This window comes from Teleopsis dalmanni, chromosome 1, assembly GCF_002237135.1.
Source record: "Teleopsis dalmanni isolate 2A chromosome 1, ASM223713v2, whole genome shotgun sequence".
Classification (NCBI taxonomy): domain Eukaryota; kingdom Metazoa; phylum Arthropoda; class Insecta; order Diptera; family Diopsidae; genus Teleopsis; species Teleopsis dalmanni.
In genome coordinates this window covers 58,070,323-58,092,375 of record NC_051846.1, presented here as the reverse complement: position 1 = coordinate 58,092,375, position 22,053 = coordinate 58,070,323, and the positions used below count along the sequence as shown (strand labels likewise).

The following is a 22,053-nucleotide window of genomic DNA, read 5'->3' as shown; positions in this document are numbered from 1 at the left end:
TCAAGGTTTCCACATTAGAAAAACTTGTATTTTATTGTAATTTTTTCTTTTTTTTTTTGTTTGTTTTTATTTTTGTCATCGGAAAATCTTAAACTAATATATCAAATTAAAAATTTAGTAAACAACAGATGCGCATTTTATTTCTGTTTGGAAAGAAAAATAGATTAGAATTTAAAATTTCTTGAAATTTCCTTTGGATATTTGTTAAAAATTTCAAAATACCAAAGTTTTTCCATTTTCATTTCCAAAAAAAAAATATAATCGTAAAATTTTATTCGTTTTAAATCTTGAGGATATGCAAAAAAACAAAAAAAAAACATTTGAATTTGTTTTATATATAATTTCTTGGGGCTATTTAAGAAAACTATATTTATTTGACTTTAAAATTTTTTTTATATGTATTAACCATTCAATCAACTTGGATTTAGTACTTTATCTATAGGATTATAAGTAAAGAGAAAAAGAAAAAACAAATTAATCATTTTCTCAAAATAATCACATATACAAAATAATCAGTAAACTCATCCGCCATTATTTTTTCACAAGGAAGCAAACGGAAATATACTATATATTAGAACTATACAAACATATCTAAATATATTTTTTAAAATATTTACGTTATATACATTTATATTTTAATTTTTATATCTTTAAAAAAATGGGAAAATATAAAAATGTAAAAAATATATACACACACATATGCAAATGTATATATATATAAATGTGTAGCAATTGTTTATATCTGAAGTTTATAATATGATTTATACATATACAATATACATATATACATTCATTATATTTTTAATTACTATACATATATATTTATGATATACATACAACATAATTTTATCGGTTTGTATAATATATATATTATAATTATATATCAACTTTTCAGGATTGCTGTGTATTTTAAATATATTAAAAAACACAGATGAAAAATAATACTATTCTCTCCAAACTGTTTCCTTTTTTTTTTAAATTCATTAGATTTTATAAAAATTTAAGACGAATTAAATTTTTTCGACATTGAATACCATTAGATATTAGATAAAGATAAAGTTAAAAATATTTATATAAAATAAGTTCTCTAATCTGGAAACTATTCAGATTTATAGTGCCATAACCTTACAAAACAATTACTGACAATGAAATGGTCTATAACCACTGTAACCATAAAATCGAAAGATTTAAGAAAGAAAACGATTTGGTGTCTCGATCTATTTAAAGCCATCATTCTATAGATGGCACTATATAACTATAGTGCTATAACCTTACGAAACGATAACTGACAACAAAGAGATTTATAACCATTGTTAACATAAAATCGAAAGTTTTACCAAAGAGAACAGTTGAGTTTAGGTTCTATTTAAAACCAACATTCTATCGACTAATAAATTGTATTATTTATATTCTATTATTTCTATTCTAGAAAAAGAAGTCTTAGTTATATAGTTAAAATCACTCCCGCTTAACTTTCTGGTAATACAAATATAGACAAAAATAGAAATATATGCACGATTTCGAAGTATATATCTTGACTATATATAGCAGAAAAACTACTCTCACTTGCCTTACAACTGAAAAGTGTAGAAAATATTTAAATGCTTTTGAAATAGATATGACCGAAGTACCTAGTGTGGCAAATATAGACAGTAACGAATGTGTTCACAATTTTTAAGTATAAATCTTAACTTTAAAGACACCAAAAAAAAGACTGCCTCATATACTCTGACTACTACTCTGACTACTAAAAATTATTTTAATGATTTTAATTTTAATGTATTTAAATATAAATCGTAGATATATACCATACATAGCAAAAAAGAAGGTTGCCTCAACTTTTTGACTACTGTATCAAACTTTAGTCTAAAAAGTGAAGATGATAGATGATACTCGTACAAATTAACGCAGTAAGAAAAATACTTTTCGAATTCCAAGTAGAAATCTTATCTATACAGATAATAAAAATAAGATACTGCCTCATTTTCCTTGACTACTGTGATTTTCCATACGTGTAAAACAATATAGAAGATTTTTAAATACTTTTAATAATGGACATTTAACTAATTTTGATTGATTACGAAGGAAACAAAATATTATCTTGCCAGCTATATTTCTTGACCTTAAGGAATCTAAGATGTCACTAGGATTCTGAGAGACATCTACATAGCAAGAAATGTAACTATAAATGAAAGAGAAACCTACTACAAAAAATGCAATTTACAAAAGTAGGAAAGCTAATCATTTTGATGAGAAAACTAGAAAGCTAATAAAATAATTGATAATCCAAAACAATATCATAATGCTATATTATGCTATTAGTTATTTGACTAACACCAAACCAAATATGTGTCTAAAATTTTTCAAAAAAAAAAAAAAATAAAATAAAACTTTAAATATTTGATTTTGTTTATATGTAAACAAAGTAATGTTTTGTATTTTAGTCAAAGAAAATCCTAAAATAAACAATTGTTTTAAATCACAAATATTTAATTAGAATTTTATCAGTAAAATAATGCTTGAAACTCAAATGAGTGGGATTTATTGTAGTATAGTCGAATGTTTGAGAAAAAGATTAAATTTTTGCTTCTTAAAAATGATAACCTTATGATCATGAATTAGAATGTGATCTAAACAAAGGTAGTGAATGGCCAACTTCAATAGTGGATGGAATATAACAATAAGAGATATTTTTCTATAATAATTACCATTTCTATTGATATATATTGATTGAAATGTGATACTGCAACGGTATAAATACTATCTTATCACCTTTGCATTAAGAACATTTCAAAATGCCCAATGAACCGTCACTATGTCATCACAATAGTGGTATGCTCGACTTGTACGGACTAAAACCAATCACTCATATGTACAAGGTTGTTTCTCTACCATGAACCCTTTTTAGGAAATACTCCAAGCACGGCTTCTGTTATTTATTGTTCTCAATAGCATTTATTCGACTAGACTTTTAGTTCTGTGGGTTAAGATGACAAGGTATACATGATAAAGTTTATTGATTCAGTGCATATACGTTTCAATAGAAATCTATCAAGCAATGGATTATGTTGTACAAAAATGAATGGATCCCTATCAATATAATTTAGAAGTGTCCACAGGTATGAGATACCTTCAAAAAAGTTAATTATTAAAAACTCATATAACACAAAATTAGTAATATGTCACTATGATCTTATTTATTTAGTCAAAATCTTCGTCAAGATCTTATTTGCTCTTGACAAAACATGATGACGTTTATTATTATGATATAGGCTTTAAATTATTTAATAAGATTAGGTAAATAAGATAACATGCCTACTTAGTGTCTAAAAAAAACCCTTGGAACTTTAACAATACTAGCTAGAGCCATAGCTACTAAAACTATAGTTACTTGATCCAACTGAAGAAATTAACAAGTGTTCATCATGTGGGCGATAACATATACAATTAAATTTTTGAATAATTTATTTTAAAAATTTTTTAATTAATATAATAAAAATTTCTTAATAAAACATTAACCATGAGACTTCAAAGTAGTTTTTAAAAAATAAATAAAATACAAAAATATAAAATAAATCTTTATATTCAAAAATATTTTATATAGCTGAAATCTTAAAAATTAATTTTATATTTTTAATAATAGTGTCATTAAAATTTGGTAAGATTTTATTATGTGTCATTAAATGCTAGTCGGAATGATCATTTCAAGAAACAAATATTAGAATTTTTTATATAATATTTGAATTAATATTATATAGACAAAAAAATTAAATGTAATTTATATACAAATACATATGAATAAATATATTTAGTTCTTAAGACTTGAATTCATTTTAATCAATTGATTTATTCATTTGTATATCCAACTATATATAGCCATTTATTTATCCAACTATATATCCATATAGTTGGCTTAAAATTAATAAATGAAAATTTATAAAACATACTTAATTTAAATAAATATTTTTTTGTTGATTTTTTTACTTTTTTATACTTATTAAATTTACAAAAAAATAAAAAATAAAACAAAGTTATATATTCCTTATATATTCTTTATTTTATTTATATCGTAATTTTTTCCCTATAGATTCTTGTTAAAATATTAATAAATATATATTATATTCCTATATCAGATTTTTTACACTTTTGTTAAATATCATATATATTATAAATATTTCTTTCAGTTTTTTTATATTTTTATTATACATTATATATTATTATATTATTATTGCATATTATATATTATATTTATTATTATATGGTATATTATGGATATTTGTTTCATTTTTTTATATTTTTATTATATGTCATATATATTATAAATACATCCTTCAGTTTTTTTATATTTTTATTATATAATATATATTATTGTATATTATTATATGTTACATATTATATTTATTATTATATGGTATATTATGGATATTTGTTTCATTTTTTTATATTTTTATTATATGTCATATATATTATAAATACATCCTTCAGTTTTTTTATATTTTTATAATATAAAATATATATTATTGTATATTATTATATGTTACATATCATATTTATTATTATATATTATGAATATTTGTTTCATTTTTTTATATTTTATTTATAAAACATACATATTATGAATATATCTTTAATTTTTTCCACACTATATATATTTTTATTATTTTATTATATATATTTTTTATTACATAAATTTTTTATTATTAAAAAATAAAATGATCAGTTTTGACCCAGCAATTTAACTTCATTGACATTTGGAGAGAAGCTTCCCCGTAATTGTTGTAGTATTTTGAGTTCTCGAAGCACAGAGACCTAAATTGGAAAAAAATCGTGTGAATACAAAGTCAAAACTGATTAAATTCTTATTTGTTTACTACGTTAACAAAATGACGTTTCGTTGCGAATTACGTCCACTGCCGGTATTCGCGCTTAAAAGTCTAATTTCCTATCAAATTGGAAAATTGTTGTTTAATGTTATTATTTTGCTCAGATTATCAGTCCAGCCTTATCAAATCCAATTGAAAATTATTCAAATTATGCACGTTTATTAAAGAAAATAAAAAACTGCGAATGTTATGCAAATAAATTTAATACAACAGAAATTCTATTTATGGCTCTCAGGCTTACAAGTTCAATGGCGTGATGAAAAAAAATATAATAGGTCGAGCAAAACATAAGTTCTGGAACACTTAAAGCAGGCATTAGAATGTCAGTTTTTTTTAAAAAAACTAATTATACTTAAAAAAATTAAATATTGGTTGATTAAAAAGGAAGATATGTTATCAAGAAATGCTTCTTCGGATCGATGAACGATAATCTGCTTTAGAGGTTTGATGTATAAAGTGAGTTTCAACTTATTGAAATCATGGTAATTTCCATAATTGGTTGCTATGTAGGAAATAGCTTTCCGCTGATCTCAATTAGTGATTTTTCTCAGATTTGACTAATTTTTAAGGAATTTTCACATTTATCACAAAAAACCTGAGACACAAAACGGCAAACTAAATCCATTTCGTCAAATTTAAATAATCCAATACGTCTTTCATTCTATTCGATGCCAAAGCAGTACTTCCTTCAAAACCTGTTTCTTCTGAAGGCCTAAGCGGATAACTGACAGAAAAAAACTTAATAGATTATTTTTCGCGTAAGTTTTCACAACTTCTGCATTGACTACAAATACGCAGTTTTTCTGCGTGGATTCCTATACACCACTGACGGTTCCTTTTAGTGAACTTCTAAGATCTAATCTTGTTATGAGAATTAATTCCCTGCTAACCAGAAAATTACACATTACATTTGTTTTGACAAGCTAAAGAAAATAAAGGTAAACACATCTCTATACTACCTCTAGGAAAATATTTGCCAATACCTCTAGGGAGGTATGTATTTTTATGTCTATAAATACAGCTTTATTAAAAAGATAATTGGATGGCATTTAAGTTTCAATATGTAGCTCAAATTAAATTCAATCCATTTTTGCACCAACTAAAAAATCTGTGTAAATGTTAGTTTTTGACCAGTCCTAACTGGTTTGTTAGAATATAGCAAAAATTTTACTTATACTAATAAAACATATTAATATAGAGAAATGAGTTTATACAATCGTTGAAACCAATTTAAAAGTTAATATAACTTCGCTAATATTAGGTTACAAGTAGTTCAATGTCCCTGGTTTATTTAAGTACACCAGCGACTTCTCTCGCTGCTTCTAATAAAATATAATAGAGAGATGTAAGTTTACACAATCGTGAAAACTAAATCATAGGACCAGAACGTGAAACTAATAGAATGTATTCTTTAATAATTTGATTAAGTCGCGCTATGTATGGTATATTTCGCTGTCTTGTTGAAGAATAGAAAATGATCTCCAACAAGAGAACATAATGGCACTCTGCACTGATCTCAACGGTGCGATTTATTCATGTTAAGCTTCAATGTTTTGAATTCAAAATGTTCCGAGAACATGTTCTTCAAAAAATAACACCCTTTACTTATGTATGTATGTATGTTTATAAGTCTGTCGTTTAGTAAATTCGCTAACTAATTTTATTTAATAAACTGTCAACTTTGTTTATCCAGAAATATTGTTTTAAAATGAATTAGTATGGATTGAATAGATTACTAGTTTCGAAAGGAGTCTTATATGGATATGAAGTAGGGAGGAATACCAAGCTAAAGTAAAGTGAAGAGATAAATTTGAGTTACTAGTCATGCTTTGAGAGAAAAGTGAGAATTTTAAAGCAGTTTCAATAACTTTTTGAAAAAAATTGACTATGTGAAAATAGGATAATAATCGCGAAGATTATATAGTTCCCGTATTATAATATATGTAGATATGGAAAGATTCAAAAATGGTACAATATTAGATTAAAAAAATTTGTTAAGCTTAAAAATCAATCGAGTTCGAAAATAGTATATTAATTCTGCAGATTATATAGACCCCGTATCGTAATATAGATATTTTAGGATTCGAAAATGGAGCAATAACTATTAGACTACAAAAAACCTGTAGAAACAAGTCGAATCGCTTATTCTTATTCTAATCTATATTTGGATTAGACTTCTATGTGAAGGAGTTCAATACAAATTTGAATACTTAGTCATATATTGTTATAAGTCTTTAAAAAACTTTTTTTCTTTGTGAATATAGTACAGTTGATTTAGGAACACATCTCACATCATAGTATATAATGATCAAAATCAGCTTGGTAATGATGCTTTTGCATTTCTTATTATGTTTCCTTATTAGAATTTATGCATTTATATATTCGTTTACGCAAATGAAGAAACATCATCGACAATGTATTAAAAGATACATTTTTAAAGTAATGGTATTCAACTAATTTACCAAAAAAATATATAAATTATAAAAAAAAATTAAAATTAAAAATTGCTAAAGCTATTTTGTTTTTGGCAAACTAAACCAAAACAATAATAAATTATATACAAATATAAACAAATTATATATGTAGACAAGTTGGTACATATGTTCATAAATGTATTCTATATAATTTTTTTATAAATATAAATTTATAAAAATATTATTGCAAAAATCGACTCCCTCAAAGATGAATTTATAATTATTTTTCTGACGCACAACGATGCATACATGGACATGGACGAGTACGAGCCGTACAAGTACTTGTTTGTCAGTATCTGAATCTGAAGCTGTAGGTGCTTGTATCTTTTACTAAAGACATTTGACTAGGAAATTAATCGAAGCAGCAAGCATCTGTGTAGTACATGCATCCAACGGATGCCAACAACGTCATATTATAATTGCTCATTGCCTGCCTGCAGCGTCAACTGTGGATATTAGTACTTGCAACAGTTGCTGCTGCTTTCCACAATAAACAACAACAACAACAACAACAATTAATATTGAAGCAAAAATCAAAAAAAAAAGATATTAAATAAAAGAAAATATTCAAGGGAACGGCGAAGTGTAGCAAACAATCTCATGCGGTAAGGAATGTTATGCTATAAATAGTTGATCATATATGTATGTATGTATACTCATATATGCATGTGAGTAAAACATGTATATAAATTATAAAAATACATATTGAAATTCAAGTGTGGCCATTAAATGTTTCGCTGCGTTGGAGACAGCAAAATCATAAAATATTTCTTTTTTCTTCGCATCCATGAAGCCTATCTACTTGGAAGTACTTATCTTTACATGGAGTCTAAAAAGTATTGACATAGCAACAGTAATAAAAATGCACTTCGAATTAGTACAACACAAATTTTTGTTCACAATAAAATAAATATATTCAATTAAAATTTTAAATTAACATATCATAATATAACATAACAAACCATAATTTCATATATCATAAAGAACCGGATAGATTCCACCTCAAACAGAACGACTGCTAAAAACATCCTCTAAGTAGTAGATTGATATCCGAAGAGTACTCTTGAATGAAGACTATGTGTTATTCAGAAAATTTTATAAAGAATCTGATAGATTTCACCTCAAACAGAACAATTGTTAAAAATATCCTATAAGTAGTGGATTGATATCCGAGGAATACTCTTGAATGAAGACCATGTGTTACTCAGAAAATTTTTTAAAGAATCTAAGATCTATGAGAATAGATCTCACCTGAAACAGAACGATTGTTAAAAGTATCCTATAAATACTGGAATGATATTCAAAGAGTACTCTTGAATAAGGACCATGTGTTATTCCGACTTCATTTTCTTTATATTTTGGAATGTATGGGAGCCAAATAATCTGAGGAAAGCTTCGCAAAAGTAGAATTCAATTTAATGATGTACGACATTTGATCGTTATTGATGATAACATAGATCGGAGAACATGTATTTACAACATCATAATATGTAATAAACTGAAGATTTAGAATATATCATTTATTACATTATATGAGAGAATCGTTTAATATAAGTAGAAAACAAGGAAACAAGGAAAGAAAACAAGTAAAAGTGAACTCAAAATTCAGAATACATATTGCCGTATTATGTCATATACACGATCGTTCGAAAGTAAAATAGGGTTATAATAACAAACAGGAAAACGATCATAAATGGTAGAATGAACTGAAGATTAGGTTCTACAATGCATTATATCTCATATAAATCATAAATTAAATTTTTATTATTTTTTATATATATTTTATATATTACTTTTTATTATATGAATAATAAAATACAATTTATTATATTAAATTTATATTTTATTTGAAGGGATTACTCAGAATAAAAAAATAATTACAAATTGAGAAACGGTAATAAACGCTATAACAAACTGGAGAATCAGAAACTAAAATACATTATTTTTATGAGCGAATAATAGTCATAATGAAATTATGGTCGCAAACATAATCAAAAATCTTTAAATTTAAAATCTATGATTTACAATCTGGTATGCTGGTATCGTTCAGAATATATATATATAAAGTTAGAATAATATGACTGGATATAGATCTATTACGTCCTAATAAAACATAATACCACACATAGATATGTTACTCCCAAATGATATCAAATTAAATTAATCCTCTATGACGATTTTGAAGTACATATTTTTGAATAAGAATTTGAACAGTGGTTAAAACTCTATTTCTGAAACAAACCCAACATTTTTTTAAATTATTTTAAAACGTGATTTTACATCAGACCTTAGTGTAACTTGAAACTAAACCCTACATGTTTAAGTTATAGAATATATGCATCAAGCCCACGATGCGGTCTGCGCAGAACAGGTTTTCTTGATTTTAGGAAATATTGAAGAGAATTTATCACAAATCTTTCATTCATCCTCTAATATCACTTAAATTATAGCCAACTTTTAATGTTGTTATTAATATGTATAAGTACAACATCTCGTTGGAAATTCATTGAGAATAATACTTTGCTTTAAAATTTTGAGAAAGTCGAGGTAAAGATACCTTCTGAATATGACAGTAGTGCTCGTAGTGTGCCCTAGCAGATTTTGATTCCGAAAATTTATAATAGTATGTAGTAGTGCATTTTTCACAGTTATGAACTGTATAGTAAGCTATAATACTTATAAAAATGATTCTTATTTCCATAGACAAGCTCTTTTGGTTATACTTATATCTGACAATGTCTGAATGAGAATGTCCTTTCACTATACGTTATTCAACAATATCCTTAATGAACTCTTAACAAATATAATCAATGGAATCTAAAACACATGTCAATGGACTATTTATACTTAACAAGTTATACGCCCAGGAAGAAATAGACATTGAAATACTGAATGTTTCGACTCCAACGTCTTTCATAAAATGTGAAGTTTTGAGCAAAACTTATTATTTATTTTTAATATTTTTTTATGTGTTATATGGCATTGGAAAAACAAAAAAGTAAGATAATTAAAAATAGAATTAATGTGAAATAAAGGAATTTAAAAATAAATTTCTATTTTTAATTCAGTTTTGTATGTTTGATCTATGTGGTGTAGACTGAATAAAATTATAATCGCCTACAGATCATTATAAACATGCATATATATAATATGCAATGTTATATTATAGATAATTATATGAATGAAATTAATAATGCACTACATTTAATTTGTTGTAATTATTCTGTCACTTTATTATATAAATATACATGGTATTTTTATATAGAAAATGAATAAGACATATATAAACTATTCTTGTTCGCATATATACAATTATTATTATACTATAATTATACACTTATTACATTATTTTTATTAAATAAATAAGTATATGGTACGGTTGAAATCACAACTATAAGACCTTCCATAAAAGAACATGTTTCATTAAAGGTTCATTCAATTTCTATTTGAATCTATTTGAATATTATTAATGACGTTCGAAACCCATTTTGTCAGACTTAAAACCATTTAAATCACATTTCAAAAACCAAAATCGAGAATCAGGAACAACAACACGGTAGATTCTATCGAAAATGAGCAAAAAATAAACAATATGGTCTAGATAGATAGTGAGGATTGGTGATGTTTGCATAAAGTACTAGCTTCCGTGCTAATTGTTGAACAGATTGAAAGGAAATTGAACTGCGTAAAGCAAACACACAATGTTTTTTTAAATACTATGTAAGTATGTAAAGCAAACTCAAACAATAGAACTAAAAGATTAAATTGCCGACCTAGCGATTTGACCAATTCATGTTAGCTTGGTCTATAAAAAAAAACCTTAATGTAATTCATCATCTATGACTGATTCAAACAACAACTGGTACATGCGATTCTCTCAAAAATTGGAAAAATTTAACAATATCTTCCAGATGGAAGGTGATGAAACGGGAAGGTTTACATGAGGTATAAGACTCCTAAATTCCTAACAATTATTAAGCAGATTGAAACTGTGTGAAGCATAGAAATTAGATTGATATAACAAACCATTACATATTCACTTAGTTTAAGATGGATTGTAGATGTCACAGCCGATATAATGACTGAAGTCAGAGTTGTGTTATAACTGATGTGTATGTCATGACTTCCGGTACGATATTTTGGACTTGCTTCTATTGCCAGATCTTGGTTAAATGTTATTTCATAAATTTTTCCTTCAGTATATATCATTAAACCTGATCTTAAACTAAGATATACATTATTTACTTTAAACAACAACCAAAGTGCCAACTTCAAAGGTGCAGGCTCATTTTTATACTGAATAATTATTGAATTTTAAAAAATATGTATAAGAAGTGGGACGTTCTTCTTTTGCATCACTCTTCTCTGTGACAAATATTTCTGTAGCAGTACATTTAACTGACAGTGTAGCATTTTATCCCACATTCAGTGATCCGCTATATAAGCATAAAGTACATAAGTGCATACACACACACACATTATATATGTACAGAAATATGTAACTAAAGCATAACTTATGAAATGGATCTGTTGTTTCCAAGACACTTGAGATAACAGAAACTCTTAAAGGGGTAAAGAGCATTTATAATCGAAGAAAGATGACTGCCTGCAAACTGAACGAAGTTTTATTGTCGTCGCTGTTGTTGTTGTTGTTGTTGTTGCATTTTAATGCAGATAAAATAAATAAGTTTTGACTCATAAGGAATATTAAAATAAATAATAAAAAAAAGTTACTTTTAATGACTAATGCAGAAAATGTAATTTAATATCACAATTTTATTTTAAAAATTTATTAACTGGACGAAAATAAATGAAAAGCTTCGAAATGCAAGCAATTTTACACGCGCCATTTTGCCGGCACAAAATTTTTCTTATTTTGTTTTTTTTTTTTTGTATTTCACTTTTTGTTTTAAATTTTCTTATTAGAAAAATGCTAAAAACAAAGTGGGCGGCAACTAAATCAGCACTAAAAGTAAAAAAAAATATATATTTTTAACACCCATGAAGAAATGTTCAAATGTTCACCGACAACATTAAGATAATTTTAACATAAAAAAAAATTTGCGATATATTAAAATTTATTTCTAATTTAATGGAGAAAAAAAATATTTTCAATTAAAAATTAATATAAAAAATTTTTTATAAATTTTGAGCGAACAAAAACAGTAAAATTATAGAATTAATTAATATTATAAAAATTAATGATACTTCAATAATTTATGTAAATTTTAAATGCACAATTTTATTTTTTACAGAAGGAAGAAAAACGTAAGTAGAAATATTTTTCGCATTTATAATTCATTCATTAATGCAGTTTCTTAATTTTGTTGTTGCTAATAGCAAAGAATTCCAATTGGAAGTGATAAGATTATGCATATGTGGCGGCATGCTATGCTCTTTCTCTCCACAACAGTTTCTAGGTCAATTTGCCGAAAAAGGTAAAAACACAAAAGGCATGAGAACAGTTTTGCGCGTTTGGACAGTTGTTTGCTGAGAGAAATTGCTTTACTACCATGCAAAAATATTCATAATAATCAGAAAAATATTTGTGTTATTGATTTGAAAACCCGTTTTTTGCACATATGAATAGATAAGAAAATTTTAAAACGAAAATCAATTATTATAAATATCTATACGTTATATAGTATTAAAATGTATTTTCATATTCCAATACAATTTTATATATTTTTAAAAAAAATTTATTTCATATACTGATTACAAGATTATTTATATACTTATTACAAGAAAATAAAATTCTGTACTTTACGATGAAATATATTTATAAATTATATAGTATTGGAATATATTTTTTTATTCCAATATATTTCTATATCTCAATTTATTTTTTTATTCCAATATAGTTTTATATTCCAACTTATTTTTATATTCCAATGTATTTTTATTTTCCAATTTATTTTTATATTCCAATATATTTTTATATTTCAATTTATTTTTAAATTCCAATATCATTATAAGTATTTTTAATTAATATTTATTATATGTACTGATTAAAGCATTTATTTAAAATTTAAAAATATATAAAAAATTAAAAACAAAATGTTAGAATTATATTCTTTTAGATTGGTGTCGACGACGATGCGAAGTTTGTAATAACTTAAAAATTTTTAACACAAATCTATTAAAAGAAAAATATAACATGTTTTAATTTTTTTATATATTTTTATTTTAATCTATCATTCGTAATTATAATATAAAGAGTTAAATATTGTGAGCTTAAAAAAATCCACAATGTTAAAATTTTTGTCTTTGTCAATATAGTGTTTTTTGAAATGTTATTTTATAATTTATATTATATATTTTGGTCAACCAAAAATTCAATTAATTAAAATAATATAAAAAGAATTTTTGTTGTAGTAATTCACTACTTTTCGAAACCTCTCTATTATAATAAAATTTATTTTAGCGTAATAATAATATTAAAATAAAGTTTAGAATCAACTATTACTTTAAATTAATAGTTGTTGCAATATTTAACTTAAAGATATAGTCAAATGTATTTCTAAATGGCGAAATTTATTTTGAATTATAGTATTAAATAAATAAATTTTAAGACTTCAATTAATAGGTTTTTTTTGTCACGCTTTAGATCGTTTTTTTCTTATATATTGCTACATATACTTTAAAATATATGTAAATGAACACAATAAAGTTGTTCTTTAATTTCAAAGAAAAATTAAATATAATTTAACAATCTAAAGCCCTTCTACAACCAAATAATAATTTAAAATAAAAGTAAAGCATCTTTGCAGTATGAAAATGCGTATGCTTTACGTACAATGAAAACTAAGAAATTTTATTAAATGATTTTTAATATATAGACATTCATAAAATGCACATATAAAAATATATATATGAAATGGTATATATTGCAAAGGAATACATGAAAAAGTATATTTGAAAATATTTATATATATAAAAATATTTATATATATAAAAATATTTATATATATAAAAATATTTATATATATAAAAATATTTATATGAAATTAATGAAACGAATAATTGATGTATATTAAATTTACGTATTGTCAATTTTATACGTAAATCTTCGTGCAATGAAAATGGTCTACAAAGTAGACAAAAATATCTGTAATATAAATATTTCTTTATAAAAACTAATATATAATTATAATATTTAACACAAATTATAAAGTGTAATTTTTTTGTTTAATTTTTTATAATTTTATGTATTAAATATACATTAGTCATTTTAATTTTGTAATAAAATAACTGTTTTGAAACTATATATATAAATATATATTATAAATAATATAATTATTTCTTTAAAAAAATTAATATATAAATATAATATTCAACACAAATTAATAAGTATATTTTTTTTAAATATCTTTTAATTTTATATGTTTAATGAAGGACCTTAACCTGATAATTATCAAGAAACATACATTAATAATTTTAATATTATAATAAAATAATAGTTTTAAAACTAATATTAAAATTAAATACTTATTTTAGAAATTACCACTTCAACTTAACTACTTATATATAAAATTATTTATACTTAATTATAAACATTAATAATACTATTAATATTGTAATTAAATATTCTTTATATTCTATATCATTAAAATAAGATTGGTTTCCCTTAAGATGGCTATCGAAGATAGTCGAAATATCGAAAAATATCTTAATAAAATAATTTGTCTTATATATGAAAAATAAAATATAATTTTTAAATGACCAATTAATCCGCTCATAAAATATTATATCAATAATAATATTATTATTATAATTAAATATTATATATTCCAATTATTGATATTTATTTATGTAACAATAAAAATTAAATTTAACCTGACTTAACTTAACATTGAAATATAGTTAGCAAAACTATACATTTTCAAATAAAAAATTCTGTACTATGAATTATTAACATTTTTTCTTTGGTGTAAATTAGCGAATTTTTGACAAATGAGCATCAGTGTGGTGTGAAGAGTTTTTGTTTTTGATTTTTTTAAGGCAGAATAATCAAGAATATTGGAGAATCAACATTGAAATTTGAAACATAATTTTAATTTTGTAAATTTTGTTTAAATTTGTACACAAAAGCAACTAGAAAAATTTATACATTTGTACACAAATTAAATATATTTAATCTCTAGAAATTCTGTGTTATTTTTCTCACAATGTGCACACCTAAAAGCACATTAAGAAATGCATTCGAATGAAAGATATATAAAAATAATAAGAAAACACTATTGAAGGTCAGTAAAGGTCGCCGCAATTTTGTCATTAAATTTGATTTTGATTTTCATTTACAACTCACACAAACCACGGCGCGATATCAAACCAGAAAAAAAGCAAACAAATTTATTTATTATAAAATAATATAAAATTGCAAATATAATAATTATTTATAATAATTTTTTTTTTTTTTGATTTTCATATTGAATTCTAAATTTATATGTAAATATATTAGAGAAACGATGCATTGCGGGAGCTTGCTTTCAAAAACTCTTATTAGGGCAGGTCCATACTTTTTATGGGAAGTAAATTATAAATATGAAAAAAAATGAAATAAACTCAGACGCATATGATTTAAAATGAAGTTGAAATGAATTCATTTTAGCCATGCTGCAGCCACTCTCTTTCTATTTTATTCATTTAAAATAAAATATATTTTTTTAAATAATTTTAATTTTTTTTTATTTTGCGTTTATTGTTTGTTTTTGTATTTTTCGAAACTTACTGCTCATTTTGATTTAATTTAATTTAAATGTACACTACTTCAAAAAAGAAATCACTTCAAAAAGTCACAGGACTTTTTAGTAAAAAAAATTAATTTTTTTCTTTAACGTAAAACACAAAAGAAAATTTCTTCCTTTTTATTTTTAGGTGGGCACGTTTGTCACTACAAAACTTGCAGCAGCCAATAATCGAACGATGTTGTTCTCTACACGAACGACGAGAAACTGAACTGGCCACCGTTAAGTTGAATAATTGAAAGCACAGCAACTGCTTGTGTACGCTTTTGGTTGAACGGCAAGTGAAATTGAACTTGCATAAATAAAATTAAATAAACAAATTCAAATACACACCACTTAAGTAAAACATTTTTGTTTTTGTTTTTGTTTTATAAATATGTGTGCTGTTTGGAACGTAATAAGTTCTCTTTGCAATACATTCCACAAGTATTGTGCTTAACGCGTGGAAAATGCGTATGAAGGATAACGTAAGCATCATTTGCTTTGGACTTATAGACACACTTTAAAAAATTTTAATTTAATTTAATTTATTTTATTTGAAATTTAAACAATTAAATAAATATAAATAAACAAATGTTAAAAATAAATTGTAAGTGAAAACTATCTTTAAAATAATTAAAAATAACTATTTATTATGTAGACAATGTTATATGGTGTAATGGTGTAATATGTTATTAATATTTATTATATATATTAATAATAATAATAATTGATTAATTTTATTTTTATTGATTTTTTTTACATTAAGTCTTATTATAATATAAATAGAAGTAAAATATAATATATATAGGGCATATATAATATAGAAGAAAATATACTAGGGCAGTCTTTAAAAAATGTAGACTGGAGTAGAATTGTGCAGCGTGTAGCATACGAGGGCGATTTGATAAATCTGTAATATATTGAAGCTGCCGTACATATGGGCAGTTTTGAATTTTTAAAGAATTTTTAAAAATGTACAATGGTACATGGGTACTTCGAATTTAAAAGAAAGCGCCACAACGATGAGGGAGATTCATAAAGAATTGAAATCTATGTTTGCTTATCCAAAAAATTCCAACTTTTTGATGTGATAAGCTGGGACTATTTCCTGAAGTTATTTGTTTATTAATTATATATTTAAAAATAGTGTTAGATTAGATTAGGTTAAGTTATACCGGCGATCCTAAGGATCCACTTAGGGCTATTGTATTACTCACAAACTCATCCAAATGTTTGTCAAAATAAAAGGCGCATGAAATAGTAAAGTAGTTACCCACCATATATGAGGCACTTTTGTCACCCTCCCTAAAATTGCAACAGGAATGATTAAACGGGAGATTTAATCTTCTACAATGGTTCTTTTATTGATTGTTACTTCTTAACAAACCTACCACAAGACTGATATCTTTTGCGGGGCAGCTCAATGAGGGTACTGGACTTTTCAGCTTAGTTAACAAAACGCGCTCAACTAATACACAGACGACTGCTTATCATTGTCTTTCCATTTTTCGTTAAAAAGTTCAGCACAAAAACAATTCAACAAAAGCTTGCACTATATCAACGATATGCCTAGATTTTTTAGGTGTTCCGAGTGATTACGTAAAGCACTCCGTCTGGCTAGCTCATATGCTTTTAAATTGCAGAAAATATCGCTTTGACCGGGCATCAAGAGTAGAGAAGTGTTAAACTGCGTCGACATCTTACTAAGAGATGTGTAGCAGTAAAAAACCGTTCAAGGAGTAAATTGGACTAAGCTCGAGGAACTTCTCTGATAGCCATCACCTCCGCATGAAAAACTCTGAATTGTTCAGGAAGCCTACAGTAAATAAATGTATTCAGTTCTTCCGCGAAAACTCCATTGCTTACAACTATATATATTTTTGTGTCACTTCCCACCAACTAGGTATCTCTAGGTGGAAAATGTAGTCAATATTTTTTAGACTGAGACTAAAGAAAATAAGAATAAAGCCATAACTGTAGCCTTCTACTATGAATCAGCTTTAAGTCTAAGAGAAGATGATGCTCCCATTTATTTATTTTTGAGATCAAGCGACATTAAGTGCAGCAAACTTAATTGAATATCCTGAAGAAGGAACCTTGCAGATGTATGCATGATCATAGACTTCTATAGTTCTGTTCTACAAAGCACCAATATTGGAAACATTGATCAACTAGGCTGTGATTTTTTGTGACGTTAAGGTTTTAATATAAAGATCTTTCATTTCTGTATAGAAATGAATTAAAAAAAAATAAATTGGCTTAATTTTCTGCAGGGACGAAGTCATAGTATTTACACAGCTTAAATATATACAATTAAATAGAGACTACTTATCAGAATATAACATTTGTAAGTTTTTATAACAAAGTAACACATAATTAAAAGGAATCTTTGCGCTACTGATAAATTAAATGGCGAATATATATACCGATGTATGTTATGGGTATAGCCAGAAGTGATTCAATAAGTACTGTTTTTAAACCAAATGAAATCCTCGTCAGATTTCGGGCTAAGGCCCCAAAAACATGTAAAATCAGAAGCCTTCACAATTTTTTTAAAAAATATATTATGAGTGGAATAGAATAAAAATAAACAGGGTACCAGCTTCCTACGGATCGCAGCACTGCGACCATAGTTGATCTTTTTTGCTGCAACAGACCCTAACCGAACAGAAGACATTCCGCCTTTCTGGTTTATGATTTTGTTCTAATATAATACAGCAAGTGGATTTGTTAATAAAACTTTCACAGTAAATTAGGAAAACTCCAGAAAAATGTGCAAATATAAAAGTCAAGTACGGCTTTGGGTCAGTTGGTTAAGGAGCGCTGACTCTGAGCTTTAAATTTGGCAGGGCACAAGTTCGATTCCTTCAATTATTTACGAATAATTAAATACAAGAATTATTTCCAAGACCACTGAAGTAGCTGTATGGGCAGCCAAATATTCAATTAATTAAAATAATATAAAAAGAATTTTTTTGTTGTAGTTCACTACTTTTCGAAAAACGTCTTAATAAAATTTTTCTAAAATATAATTTTTAATATAGGCTTTCTTTATCACAGGTTTAGTTTAGGCACGCGCTTTGTAGTGTGCAACTTTCCAAGAAACCGATTTACAGAGTCATGGTAACTCTAAATGTGAAAAAAAAAATTAATTGCAGCTTTTAACAATTAAATTTTATTGTTCTACCTATTATAGTTTTCAGGTATTCAAAAATATTGAAACATTAAATATAGTGTGTGCAAATTTAGTTGGTAAATAATAACACAATTCAATAATAATAATAATAATAAAATAATAAAATGATTTAACGTTCGAATTTTATATATATAATTGCTACATATAATTTGCAAACTATATTTACTAAGCTAAGATAAGTGATTATTTATTTAAATTTAGACAAAATAAATAAATTAATGAGAACATTTTTTAAATTAGATATGTATATATCATATTAACAAAATATATATTAATAAATTATATATATTCTGCTTTATCTTTATTAAATTTTATTCATTTGTTATAATGAAGTTATTGTTAATATATTCGTAGTGTAGTATTACCCTGTATATATAATCACACTAAACAATTTCTACACAAAGAACAGCTGTCAATTCTCCACACACACACACTACATTTGTTTATTGCCTTCACAGCTCTCACTTGAGGAACAAGCAATTATTATTCACCCCAAACAAAATCTAACAAGAACGTAAGCACATAACGTAGACGTAAGTTTGAATTCTCTTAAGATGTAACGCACTACACTTGCTTTGACACCGGTTTATTTAACGGATTTTGCTCTTTCTCGTTGCGTACAACGTAAAATAACACTTCCAGACAGGAATTCTTACATTGCGTTTAGTACAAATTTGGCTCTTCAGAAAATTGGTAACGGCGGTGGCCAGTGAAAAAAAGCGTTAAAATGAAATGAATTTTACTTTCCATAAAATTGAGAAAAAAATGTATTAAAAATATTACAAAGATATATATTCATTATTAATAAGTGTTAATATGTTTATTTGAAATGAAAATAATATTTATTATTGATTTAAAATCCAATAAGATTCGAATAAAATATGTGAAAAAAATTGATGAGCAATAAATGCGACTTATGCGATGTAAAAGAAATATCCTTGAAAAAGCGGAAGAGCAAAAATGCTTAAAGGAGATAAGAAATATTTTTTCAAGTGAAATTGGAAATATACTAAACGTTTTGACCTTGATATATGAAATTCGTTAAATTTAATTGAATATAAATTTAAATTTTTATTATAAAACTAATACTTTTAACAGTTTTATTTACACTTTATTTTTTTTTCTATGTAAAATATTATTGAGTTTGGTTTTATTGTGCGTTCTGGCAAACCAGTGATGTCGAGCAGATAAGCACAGTGCGCTCTCTTTAAAAATGATACAGGATTATAAAATTTTGTATTAGACAGTGATTGGGGTATGAAATAATAAAAAATAATTTAACATTAAAAAAAATGTAATGAAAGGAAAATTAGTAAAAAAAATGTATATTATAATAATACATGATATGATTATATTAAAATTATTCAAGATATTAAATTACATAAAATTATTTCAATATGGAAAAAAGTATAAATAATATAGTAAAAAAAAAATATATATATAAATTTATATTATACTTACGGACCTATTCTGTGCACTTTATAAACTTGTCAAACATTGACATTTGTCAAAATTGACTGCTGTAAAGGTTTTGGTATTCTGTGACATAAATAAAAAGCTCTTTTCCTTGTTAGTTGTCAATACTACAAATGCTTTTGACAACTATAAAAATATGCTCTTTTTAAGTATTTTTGATTTTTTGCATGCATGACAAATATTCTTAACTAAAATATACGCTCCTTACAAGCATTTTTTTTATTGTGATTTGAATGCATGAAAAATGCTTTCGACAATTTAAAATATATGCTCTTTACAATCATTTTTTACGAACAGTTACGAACAATTACGAATAATTTTCTATACAAAACACTTTACACCATAGTGTGGTGAGACGCACTAGGTACTTGAGCTTTGAAATTTGTCAAGATGTGTCCAGAATACCAAAAAGCTTTCTACTTTATAAAAATCAAAAATTTTATTAAAGAATTTGACAAATCTGTCAAGTGCACAGAATAGGTCCGTTAATATATAAAAACGGAATACAAGTAAGAAAATAAATATTCTTAATGATACAGACATGCAGGTATAATTATATTAAAATAATTTAAAATTTCATAAAATAATTTTATAATAATTTCTTAAAGTAATAATAATAATAATATAATATAATATAATATAATAATATTTAATATATTATTAATATATATTATAATAATATAATATTATTAATTTATAATTTATTAATTGGTCATTTAAATAGAAACTATAATTTATTATCTATATTTAAAAACAATTTATATATTATTAAAATATTTTTCCGATATTTCGACTATCTTCGAAAGTCAAGTTTCCTCAACCAAAATTCCATTAAAAAAGTATAAGAAGTCTATTAAAGTTTAAGTTGTCCCAATCGCAGTTTGAGAATGAAATACTTCATTTTTATTTTCCGGAACAAAAATATGATTATATTTTTAATAAAATAAATTAACAGTATTAATTGCCCGATTAGTGCTTAGTAGGATAACTATTATTCCGTAAAACTGTTTGACACCGGCCAGGTGAACTAAGTTGAATTGAATTAAAGTTGAGCCCCGCAGTTCTATGATTATTTTTTGATACTTATATATTTACATCTGTACACAGATAAATGTTAAAATATTTAAGTATTTGTTATAGCAGAGCCTATAACCCAGTTTCATGTTAAAAAAATATTTAAAATTTTTAAGTATTGTTTATGATAAATTTATATTTTTTTGGCTCCAAAAAGTTGTTTTATCGTTTTATGTATTGTTTCTCATAAGGATTTTGTTAAAGAAATTATTAATTGGACT

At 24.9% G+C, this 22,053-nt stretch overlaps 1 protein-coding gene across 4 annotated transcripts in view; it reads right to left on the bottom strand.

Moving 5' to 3' along the window:
- LOC119672497 (glycogenin-1-like) overlaps nt 1-16,383 on the bottom strand; it is a 33,547-nt gene extending 17,164 nt beyond the window's left edge. For 2 of the 4 annotated variants that reach the window (XM_038083555.1, XM_038083556.1), the window contains exon 1: nt 16,089-16,383. In XM_038083555.1, the coding sequence (XP_037939483.1) occupies nt 16,089-16,095 (7 nt within the window). In that variant the 5' untranslated portion in view covers nt 16,096-16,383. The remainder of the gene's footprint in view (nt 1-16,088) is intronic. The other 2 variants (XM_038083557.1, XM_038083558.1) reach the window with 2 other exon arrangements.
- Between the last annotated feature and the right edge of the window lie 5,670 nt (nt 16,384-22,053).